Source organism: Cnephaeus nilssonii, assembly GCF_951640355.1.
Source record: "Cnephaeus nilssonii genome assembly, chromosome: 12".
Lineage (NCBI taxonomy): Eukaryota > Metazoa > Chordata > Mammalia > Chiroptera > Vespertilionidae > Cnephaeus > Cnephaeus nilssonii.
The window spans coordinates 39239300-39252170 of NC_137083.1; the positions used below are offsets into that span (position 1 = coordinate 39239300).

General features: G+C 38.1%; 1 protein-coding gene across 1 annotated transcript in view; it reads right to left on the reverse strand.

Annotated features, from left to right (window-relative positions):
* The window catches only part of RELN (reelin), a 449067-nt gene that overhangs the window by 269751 nt on the left and 166445 nt on the right, over window positions 1-12871 (reverse strand). Inside the window, exon 4 of the mRNA XM_079785901.1 lies at window positions 10287-10357. Within this exon, the coding sequence (XP_079642027.1) occupies window positions 10287-10357 (71 nt within the window). The remainder of the gene's footprint in view (window positions 1-10286; window positions 10358-12871) is intronic.

The following is a 12871-nucleotide window of genomic DNA, read 5'->3' on the forward strand; positions in this document are numbered from 1 at the left end:
TTTCTTAATCTCCGAAAGCGAAATATTCTTGTTGTGCACACCAAACAAGTCAGTACAAGCCTAATGACGTGGCAATCAGTTGCTAAAATATTTGCTGCTAGCATTAGTGGAGAGAAATGGTGCGCCTGCGCTTAAGGCGCGTAAGGGAAACAAATGCAACACGATTATAGTAATCAGTCATTAGAGAACATTGTAGTTCGTTATTAATAACTAGAGGCCTGGTGCATGAAATTCGTGCATGGGGGGCGGGAGTCCCCTCAGCCCAGCCTGCACCCTCTCCAACCTGGGACCCCTTGGGGGATATCCAACTGCCAGTTTAGGCAGTCGGACATCCCTCTCACAATCCTGGACCACTGGCTCCTAATCACTCACCTGCCTGCCTGCCTGGTCACCCCTTACTGTCCCCTCTGCTGGCCTGATCGCCCCCAACTGCCCCCCTCTGCCGGCCTGGTCATCCCTAACTGCCCCCCCCCCCGCTGGCCTCGTTGCCCCCAACTGCCCCCCTGCCAGCCTAGTCGCCCCTCACTGCCCCCTGCCAGCCTAATCTCCCCCAACTGCACCCCTCTGCTGGCCTGGTTGCCTCCAACTTCCTCCCCTGCTGGCCTGGTCGCCCCTCACAGCCCCCCCCCCCCACCAGCCTGGTTACCCCACGCAGCCTGCTTGTTCAGTCGTTTGGTCGTCCCTCACTAACCCCCCTGCCGGCCTAGTCATAGGCAGCCATCTTGTGAGCGTTTGAGGGTCAATTTGTATATTACCTCTTTATTATATAGGATTATGTATAACAGGATATTGTAAAAATTAAGTTACAAAATTTTTATTAAAACGTTTCTTACATACTATTATATTGGCTGGGCTGCAAAAATATTCGTTGTGGGCCCATGGCCCGCAGCTGCGAGTTAGACATGCTTGATCTAGAGCATCTCACAGGCTATATGTAGTTAATAATTTGTATGACATTGGCAAGAAAACACTACCTGAAGTTTGCAGATATAAATTAAAGATCTGAAAATTTCGGTAAATTGAAATAGGAAACAAACACTTCCAATTCCATAATATCTTCTATGATTTCATTTGGATCCTGAAGCTCACAGTTGTGCTTTTCTTAATCACTTTATAATAGGCTAGAGGCCCGATGCACAAAATTCATGCAAGAGTAGGCCTTCGCAGCCTCGGCTGCCTCGGCCCTGCAGCCCTGGCTTTGTCTGGAAGGTCATCTGGACAGTCATTCCACTGTTCAGTCATTTGGTCGATTTGCATATTATACTTTTATTATTATAGTTTAAATCTTTGGGTGTTTTTTAGTAAATATCATAAACATGGATCATTATATGGTTTCTCAATATTAAATTCTTCCTATCATCAATTCAATTTGTCCAAGAGACAAATTACATGCTGAAAGTAAAGAAAAACTTCATTTTTGAAAAAGCATTTCTGTGTTTATGCTCTTTCAGAAGTTGAGCTCACTAGCATCTCATGAGATCACATTATCTTTATTTATTTTTAAATTGAATTTATTGGGAACACACTGGTTCACAAAACCACACAGGTTTCAAGTGTACAACTCAACAAAGCATCATCTGCACACTGTATCACAGAAATACAAAGGATTATAAGAAAATACTATGAACAGCCATATGCAACAAATTGGACAATCTGGCCAAAATGGATAAATTCCTAGAAACATACAATCTTCCAAAACTGAATCAAAAAATCTGAATAGATCAATTGCAACTAATTAAATCGAAGCAGTAATCAAAAACTCCCAGCGAACAAAATTCCTGGACCAAATGGCTTCACAGGCGAATTTTAGCAAACATTCAAAGGACCACCACCTACCTCCTCAAACTAATCAAAACAATTCAAGTGGAGGGAAGACTTCCAAGCTCATTTTATGAGGCCAGCATTATCCTAATTCCAAAACCAGATAAAGACACTACAAAGAAAATTATAGGCCAATAATCCTGATGAACTTAGATACTAAAATCTTCAATAAAATATTAGCAAACCTGATCCAGCGATACAGTAAAAAGATTATATACAAGATCAAGTGGGATTTATTCTGGGATGCAAGGTTGGTACAATATTCAGAAATCAATACATGTGATACACCACATAAACAAAATGAAGGATAAAAATCACATGATCATATCAATAGATTTTATCAAATGCTTATCAAAAAGCATTTGATAAAATCCAGCATCCGTTTATGATAAAAACACTCAGCAAAGTGGGAATAGAGGAAGCATACCTCAACCTAATAAAGGCCAAATATAACAAACCTACAGCCAACATCATACTCAGTGGGCAAAAACTAAGTGTTGTTCCTGAAGATCATGAGGTCACATTAGAAAGAATGTAGTCATGTTTAATTCCCCCAAAGGTTGTTCTTTTGATGAAAGTATTTTTCTTTTAATGGACTTATTTTGGAAGAAAGCTTTTAAGTAATCATGTAACTCCAAAACATATTTCAGCCAACTTGTTTAACAATTTATTCAGTACAAAGAATGGAGATTTCTATATGCTGGGCAGAAAAATAAAAAGGGGTACCTAAAAAATGAGTTAAGGAAGTGGTTAATGAGCTTTGTGTTAATATTATTGATTACTTAAAATAAAAAAGAGAAGGCTTTGAGCCAGACAAGCATCATACATACATATATATGTATATATGTATGTATGTATAATGACAGACACTTCTCACAAATAAAGGTATTATGTGATGGGAATTATATCTCCTGAATCGTTTTAGCATTCAAAGACCCTAGGTAGTTTTGCCTCAGGTATCTCTTCACCTAATTTGAAATTCAAATGTATAAAACTTCCACAGATAAATATGACAAATTAGACATGGCCCGTGAAGTTACCATTTAATGAGCTATGAACCTAGATTTTCATCTCCCCAGGAATAATTTCTTTATTACTTTTTGTATTTTATTGCAATAAAACACCATTTGACCTTCAAGTATGATAATTAAGCTTCTAAAAATGTTATAAATTTAGAGTGAAAATAGTTCTCCCTGTGTTCTGGAATATACTTCTGTTCAGTATAAAAGATTACTTAATATTTAAAGACAGCTAAATTATACACAGAACCAGCAATATTAGGAAGTATTTTTCCTCTTCCCGTCCTCCCCTATTTCCCATCTCAATTTGATTTGTGTCACATAAAAACTTATCATCTCTCGCCTTATAAAATAAATGAAATAGGAGCAAAACTAAAATATATCTTTATAATCTACAAATGGGAACAGTGAACTCTTTCAGATAAGACTTATTCTTTTATGAGCTGTCAATAATGAGATTTTAAACACTAAAGCCTATGATTTTTTTGCTATGCGCATGCCCTTATCTTTTCTGAGGAGACATCCATACATATTTCAAAAATTTGCCTATGATATAAGTAAAAGTTTTTAGTGAGAAAATCAGAAAACAAAATATACCATCTGACTTGCTGGTGAATTGTTATTTTAAAAAATATTACTGTATAGCAATCTTTTTTCAATCTTAGACCTCTGAGAATTTGAAGAGATGAAGTTCACAGATGAAGCAGAGGAGAGGGAGTGTGCAGCTATAAATTGAACTATAGCCTAAGCATATATACATGGCTTTTAAATAACATTCAGAGATGGGAAGGAAAATCAAGATTATCATCATCAAATAACAACAACAACAACAACAACAACACTACTACTACAAGAAGAAACCTTGTTGCTAATGATAGCAGAAATTTGCTAGAGGTCTACCGATACCTATTCTCCCCTTCTTTATTTTAACTGGACTGGGGACCCCAGTTAGAATATTCTGTGTCCTCTGCAACTTCCTGTGACAGAGGAATTAAGTCCTGTCCATAAGAAGGTGAGGAGATGACCCACGGGCATGCTTCCTGTTGCAGGATCCTGTGAGTGCCGGAGTAGCCAGCGTGGCCCCTGCAGATGGAGGCTAAATGCTGTACACAGTAGACCCACTCCACCCCTGGACCACCTACCTCCCGACTGGTTTATGACTGCGCAATGTTCTTCTAGACATTTAAGCCACCTGTAGATTGAGGCATTTGCCATGAAAGCTTAGTTTATGCTCTATAAGAGTTCATTTCCTGTTGGCTGGGGAGGAGGTCCCTTTTGGGAAATGTATCCTCTCTATGTCTCAATCCTAAAGGCCAGAGTGGAAATTAAAGTTGATTAGATTGTGAGTTCCTGTGAGTAGAGACTCCATTTTGTATACCTCTGTACCCCTATGCCTAACACATAGTTGCTCAAAAAAAGGTTAGTTGATTGGGTACTAATAACCTCAGCAAGACATTATATCTAGAATCATGGTTGTTAGACAATTCTAATGTTCCAGTGTTCTCCTCTGTTCCTTCCTCTCTTAGTCACTGGTACACATGTTATCATCTTCATCTTACCCTACTTTCCACTTTCTTTTACGTACGTAAGAATAAATTGTACAATTTGTCTTGTTCTAAAATAGATATGAGGCAGCTAACAAAAAAAAAAGGCAGACAATTGAACAAGACCATAAAGTAGAAAAATTAAAGAAGATGACAAATGAGGGTCAGAAAAAAAATGCATCCAGTTGAGATAAGTATGCAACATGAATGCGGCGACATCTTCAGTTTGGTCCTGAAGCTTACAGGAATCGAAGAGTTTGTAACATGAAAGAACACATATTGCTCAGGAAAAAAGGCAGCTATTTCAGGTACAGAGACTTGGAAAAAGTTTCTCCTGTGGTTTCTTAGAAAGGGGACACTGAGCAATGCAATAAACATCATTTGAAATAACATCTAACTATGTATTTTGTAGGGCTATTCCTAATAAAGTCCATCAGTGGAGAAGGGAAAAGTACATAATGACTAAATGCAATTGTAAAAACAGTTCTGGGTGTGCAGGAGGTGTAGGTTGGCTAGCAATTAGAGAAATAATAGAGCCCTAGCCTGTTTGGCTCAGTGGATAGAGCGTCGGCCTGTGGACCAAAGGGTCCGGGTTTGATTCTGGTCAAGGGCACATACCTAGGTTGCGGGCTCCTCCCCAGCCCGGGCCCCAGTCAGGGCTTGTGCAGGAGGCAACCATCGATGTGTTTCTCTCACATTGATATTTCTCTCTGTTTTTCCTTCTCTTTTCCATTCTCCCTAAATTACAATGAAAAAATATCCTCGGGTGAGGATTAACAACAACAACAAAATAATAATTTAAAAATAAAAAAATAATAGTAATTAGACAATTCTGGAAAGGTACACCTGCTGTACGTGGTTCACTCATTCCCTCAACAACCAATATTTGAGTGCTAGGCACTGTGCCTGGCTGGCTGTGGGAATATAAAAATAATCCAATCTTTGCTGGATCAAAGGGTTCAAAATACAGTAGGAAATACATGTAGAAGTTAACATATGACAATGCAATATGGTCAACTAAATTCAATTAGAAAGTATAGGTGGAATATTGATAAAAATAACGATGGTAGAGGAGGAGAGACTTGAGCTGGATCTTTAAGGATGAATACAATTTCATGGGTAAGACACAGGAAGAGGTGATGAGAAGGGTATTCCAGGGAAGGGAACTGGCATATATAAGCTACAGATAAGCCACAGAGATAGGGGAGGGGATGGCATGTTTGATGAAATCAGTGCTTATTACAGCTGAAGTAGAGATTTCAGTGCTAGGTGAGAGTGGGCAGCGTGGAGAGAGCCTAAACGCAGAGGTGAAGTTGGAGAGAGAGAAGCAGCATCAGCTCATGGGTAGCCCTGAAAGCTAGGCTATACAGGGCAAACGAGGCTGGCAGCTAAAAAATGAGGTTTGTGTTTGAGAACACTTTGACAGACATGTGGCAGGCCTGAAACAGAGAAATGCTGTAGGTGTGGAAAGAGCAGTGATGGTAAGAGATGTTAAGAAGATAAAGGGAGATAAATTAGTCTTAGACACATTGGGTATAGAGATGGATGGAAGGAAAAGTAATGTTTATCTAAGTCTCCATTTAGTCACTAACCAGAACTGTAATAAAAGGGTCCAAATTTGGGGAAAAGTCAAATTCAGTTTTGAATATATTGAGTTCAAGGTATGTAAGTGACATCCAAATGTAAGTGCCTAATAATAATAATAATGACAGCTAATATTTATAAGGTATTTATTTGCTAGCTAACATCCTATGCATGTCATTATTGCCTTTAATCCTCAAAACTTTACTATGTTCCTTCTGGGCACAGAATATTGTGCTGGGTTCTTGAAAATTATATGAGACAACCAAAAAGGTAGGTACTGTTATTTTCCCTATTTTGCAGTAAAATAATTGAGATTACACAGCTAGAGAATTCCAGAACAGAAGTTTGAACCCAAATGTAGATACTTCCAAACCCCATGTTGTTAACCACCTTGCATTACTGACTCTCTGAGCAGGGGATGGTGTAAAGGAAGAAGCTGATGATTTGGAAAAGGGAGGACAAACTGTTGAGCAAGTCCTCAGAGGAGATGGCACGACTTCCAGTCCATTGAGTTTATATTTTTCTATAAATGTGTTTTGGAGTTTCTCTCCTAGGTTTGGACTAAAATATCTATAAGATATTTAAGAAAAATATGTGAAACTGCCACACAACTCTCATACATCCGGTACAGAGGTCCACATATGCCCCCTGGGGACACAGCACAATATGTATTAATTAATATTAATGAGTTCTAACTCTTAAGAACACCAATGTGAAAATCTGTATTACATTGAACAACTGAATCTTCAAGTATAAAAATAAGGTCAGATTAATAGGTTTCATGAAGTAATATTTCACAAGCCAAAACAGAATCGTAATGAAAAGTGTTTAACCACAGCTTTGCCGCCCTTCCAAACTTAGACTTTGTCCTTCAAAATATGGGGGAATTCAGCAGATTACATAGCAGCTTGAGTAGAAAACATACTTCTATGCGCATCCAAAACCACTCAATGTCAAATTCTTCTCAGGCATAAATCTTGATGTTTTGACTTTGGACTAGATAAAGCTGTCAAGTGGAAATGTATATAGCTCCGAAGATTGAAAAGCAAGCTGTTTAAATATATGTTCAGTCATCTTGGGGAAAACAGCACCAGTCCAAAACACTGATCTTTAGAAAATTTAAAAAAAGTAGTCAGACCCACCTAAAGCCAGTATAGTAAGACATTTTAGTGTGGCCCTGGGGAGTAGCCTCTTTGTCATTCCCCTTAATCTCGTCTGCTGAAAGGATCTCTTGGGGACACTTTGCCAGCCACTGCCCTAGGAGGGCCCCAGTTCTTTCCCCTGTTGGGTAGTTTGTGAGAACTTGAAGCAAGGTTCCTGGATGGTTTTATCTGAGCCTCCTAACTCAGCTCCCTTTGTTTGTACATTACAATGTGCAGGGATGTCAGCAAAGTAGTATAACTGCTAAACTGGATTGTAAACTACAAAACAGCCTGGGAAAAACAGATGACTTTGACTAGCAAAAGTTTTAACATTGGACAAATTCAAGTGAAACATATCATTCATTATTGTTTCCACTTCAACCATTAAAGTAGCTATGGTAAAATCTAATTCTGACTATTAGTCAATTCTGACATGTTTAGTGTGAATTAATTTTAAAAAAATGCATTTTAGGGTAGTGGAAAGACATTTAGTCAGATAAACTACTGAATAACCAAGGATGGTTAAGGGAAAATTTGGGTAGATCTGATCTACAATTCATATAATAGTTGAGTATAAAAGCTATTTTCCACCCAGCTTCACTGAGGCATAACTAACAAATAAAAATTGTATATACTTAAGGTATATGACATTGTGAAATAATCACCAAAACCAAGCTAGTTAACTTATCAATCAGCTCACATTAATAGGTATTCTTGAAGTGCTGAAAAATATCGAGGTAGTTTTAACACCTCATTCACTCTATGGACTTGCTTACTGAACTTTTTATCTCCCTCCATCTCAGTTTAAATAGAATGTCACCAATTCTTAGCACAGAAGGATTAAAAAATTCCAAAGACTTTGGAGTCTGAATGGCAGAAATACACTGCCCACCACCGTGACCCTAAGGCCCTTAGAGAACACAGCCACACTTTCTACCACTCAGGGTGATGAACAGCAGAAGCACTGCTGAGCCGGCAGAAAGCAGCCAAGGTTTTCTGCTCCAGCTGTAAGCCTGACCCCTTTCCTCCTGACATAAAACATTTGCCTTTGGTTATATCCACTTCCATCATCCCAACAACAGAGAATTCCAGCATGGCTTATAAATGGCATACACTCTTTGGGGGCACTATAGGGCATGACTGCTGTCAGCTGTTTAAGCCTGCCATCTGGCCTTGCTAAATAATCGATGTATGTGTTTGAAGAGGGAATGCCAAGAAGCTCCCCGGCCAGCAAATATACATGCACACCATTATTCTCTCTGCCCCCGCTCCACCATGATGTGTGTGCGCTGTTGGACCAGCAGTGGCCATGCTGATACACCCACATCAGCCCTATACTTGTGACTTTTGTTTTACCAGGGCTCCAAAAAGTGTGTATTCTCTCCTAGCTGTTCCAGGATGAAGGCAGTAGTGATGACCTTGTTTATTGGGGTTGTGGTTTCTGAGAGTTTAATGTTTATTTATTTATTTTTAATTTAAGAATCTACTTGGCATAATGAAGCCAACACTGGGCTGTGAGTCCAGACTTTTGGATTCTACTCTGGCCACTTATGACTATAGTGTATATTTTGTCATGTTAACTTTATTGGCTTCATCACTAATCTGCAGATAAGGACTGCATGGTTCTAAGATCAGAGCATAAATTCAAATATTATTCCTCATCCTCAGTCTTTACAGGGTGGGACACAAGTAGGTTTACAGTTGTGAGTACATAAAACAGAGTTTATTCTTGTATTATTATTTATTAATTATTGTATTATTCTCAATACATAAAACTGTAAATCTACTTTCACCCGCCCTATGTATCCCATTCCCAACTATTCATTTACATTATAAAAGATTTTTAAAATCCCAGGCTTAAAAAAAAACAGCTTTTAGGTATAAGTGTTAATACAATTAGACATGTTTTCCTGGTACTATGCAGTTTTTAGAGTATTATGTTCACTCCTATATGGTGTTCTATATTTTTAATAATGTGAACATTTTCATAGTCTGAAACATATTTACATTGTGATAGATTTCTCAAGCCTACTATGAAGGCAATCACATTTTTTCATTCTCAAAAGTTACAGACTAATATCTGTTTAACCCAAGAACACTGATGATGTATTTGAAACTATAATTAGAATAGGGCTTTCTCATTCAAGAGCCATGTATGTAAAGTAGCAGCAGTTTGCCAGTAATAACCATCAAGTATCATATTGCTTAGATAAAGCCATATTGATGATGCATATATTACTACAAATAATAAATGGTATCTTCTAATGCTTTTCCAAAACCAATAAAATTTTCCTCATTTTTTCTCTAAATCCATTAGATTTTCTTTAGCAGAGAGATAGTGGGTAGAAATTTCCTTTAAACTCAATAATGTAATTCCTAAATTAATAAATTTCCCCAAAATATAAATCTGTAAGCCAAAAAAATGGTAATATGCTTAAGCTGATGGTGAAAAGGGCATGAAATTTATAAAAACTGGCTCAGATATATCCATTGTCAAGATGCTTAAATACAGAAAGAAATGTGTGGCTGAGAAATACTTGTATTTACTCTATCAACATTTTCTGAGTGGCTGTCACATGTCAGGTACGATGCCAGGTCCTGGGGAACCAAAGAGCACGGAGGCTTGGTTCCTGTACTTGAGCTCGGTCTCTCAAAGGTGGCATCCATCACTTTTCAGAAGAAAATACATGTGAAGTGGGAAATGCTACATGAAGACACAGAGTCAGGTGGAAGCTCAAGAGGTAGAGGGATCAATTTTGTGTGAGGGCATGGGTCCTGGTTTCACCCTTCAGTGTACATGAGTATGCATGTGTGTGCATGTATGTGCACATGTGCATGTGTGTACACATGTATGTGCACCTGTTAGAGTTTGGTATGGGTGAGAGCTGGGATGTATGTGAGGCAATCATAAAGCATAATTACTGACTGTAATTCATTAGAAAATAATTATGAAAGGAAAATAATTTTTTCTTTTTTTTAGTTCACACTTAATATTTTCAAAAGTCTATAGATCTTTATTAATAATTACTAAATAATTATTATGGTATGAAGGAGTCAGTAATTCTAAAGCATCATGATCAAGCACTATTAATGAAATACTTACTTAGCACATAGAACGTAGGACCTACCATAAATAATTTTGACACAATGAATACGGAGAAGTAAAAGATTCTTACCTCCTTGTTCACACAACTGCTGGGCTAAAGCATCTTTGAAGATAATCTGGCCCCTGTGTGTTGCTGTAGCCCTGGAAATGAAAAGGAAAAGGTTAATCTAAATCTTATAGTAAGTTTGGTGATAACTTATGTATTTTTTTAACTTTTAAAAACCCTCATTATTGTGTGGACATGATTTTTTAATACATTAGTGCATCTGAACAATGAAAAAAATTAACAATAGAGTGAGGCTTAAACCAAGACACCTGGGTTATGAATTATCTTCTGGTTATACTTTGTAAAAATACTGTAGCATTTATGGGCTTACTTTGAAAACCACAGATGTGAACAAATCCTGGATAGAAGAAAAAGCATGGAAAAAATGCTTGTTAAAATTTCTTCTTCAGCAAGCCTTGAGAGAAAATGTTTTGTGGAGCAATAATGATACTAGCACTGGAAAAAGATGCTCTTAATGCACTTTTTGTCCTGAAATCAACAGTCACCATAACATACAGAGAGGTGAGATAAGAATTACATTTTAAAGTATTTTTTTAAAAGAGGGCTACTTGAAGCTTTCATAATTACAAAATCTGTCAAAATAAAATGTACATTTACTGGGTCTAATTCACCATTTGAAGGAGATATATATCTTTTACCTCCTCTAATCAGAGCTGTGCATATTGATTGGTAATATATATATATATATATATATATATATATATATATATATATCCTTGCAGCAGATGTGTTATTTAATGGCTATACTAGGAACTGTCTTAACAATGGAATAATTATTTATGTTTTATATTCAAACTGTTTTTCCTTAAAAATGATTTTTTTCTGGTATAAAATGTACAAATTTAAAACAGAAAATCATGTTGCTTTAAGAAACCTGATCTTTTCAATAACTAAAATATATTTACTTTTAAACATATTTTATTGATTTTTTATAGAAAGGAAGGGAGAGGGATAGAGAGTTAGAAACATCAATGAGAGAGAAACATTGATCAGCTGCCTCCTGCACACCCCCTACTGGGGATGTGCCCGCAACCAAGGTACATGCCCTTGACTGGAATCGAACCTGGGACCCTTCAGTCCGCAGGCCGATGCTCTAGCCAATGAGCCAAACTGGTTAGGGCAATTAACTAAAATATATTAACATTAAATCTCAACTTTATTCTAGACAAATATACCCCAGGGCAAAAGTAATTTGATTCAACCATTATTTACTGAAGATGGGTTATGTGCAAGGCACTGTGCTTGGTCACAAGAAGGCAAAGTTTGGCCTCTGCATTTCCCCTCCATATGTGCACCACTCAGTCAACATCTTGTCCTTTGTGGGGCCCAATGGGAGCTCATGGTCTCCATGTGGATATACCTTCCTCCTCCATGCTGCTGACTTTTCTGGTATCTATCCCCCATTGAATTATTACTGTTACCAGTATCAAGTCACCTAGGACCCAGCTCTCTGAAAGAAATCTGATAAACTAATACAGGTTGAAGTGTTAATGGGTGAAGTTGCTCCAAGCTAACATATTTCAGCAATGACACTTAAAATATTATACTTTAGTGCGCATGTGCACACACACACACACACACACACACACACACAATGGTGAGTCTGAATGGTGGAAGGGAGATATAATTGGAGAGAAAAATCAGTGGGCAGCCTTCAACTAACACCAAATGTGAAGGAGATAAGGGTAATCAGCCTTGTTGTTCAATGTTAATCAGTATCAAAATTGCTGATAAACAGATGCTACCTCTCTCTGTCTATATTCACATATGTGTATGGGTTTTGCTTTGCTCTTAGCAAGCTGAAACTGAGGAGGACTGAATATAGGACCAATCCAAGCTATAAGCATGGCCTACAGACTCACTAATCAATCATAGGCTTTACATCCAGAGGGAATATGTTAACTCGATTTACCTCAAAACATTTCATTGTTAAAATCTTAATCAAGTCAGAAACTTCTGAGCTCACATACACTTCTAACGGTTAGCATAGCAATCAGAAATGTAGAATTTTAATTTGACATTTTCTTTGGAAGGGACGTATTTCCTGAAACTACTAACCATCAAGAAAAGTCCTCTAATGTATAGTGCTTAAATAATTGTCCCTTTTAATTGTCTTCTGATTGTATCTGTATAGTATTCTTATTGTAATACTAGAGGCCCGGTGCATGGATCCGTGCACTGGTGGGGTCCCTTGGCGTGGCCTGTGGATATCAGGCCGAAACAGGCAGTCCAACGTTGCCTGCCACTCCTGCCTGCTGCTCCCGCTCATCCCAACCCCTCTGTGCCTGCCGTGGGCTCGCGCCCAGTCAGTTCCAAGTGGTGCTTGCCAGCCATGAGCCCTGCCTCTGGCACCAGTCAGTCAGCTGGCTGAGCGGCACTCCCGCTATGGGAGTGCACTGACCACCAGGGGACAGGTCCAGCATTGAGCGTCGTTCAGTCACTTAGGCTTTTATACAGAGAGATTTCTCCTTGATCCACAAACTTAATTGTCATTGTTCAGTCTATGCTCCCCATGAACAGAATAAGGCAAGAATCCTATCTAATAAAATAATAATATGCAAATTAACCATCACTCCACTACACCCACA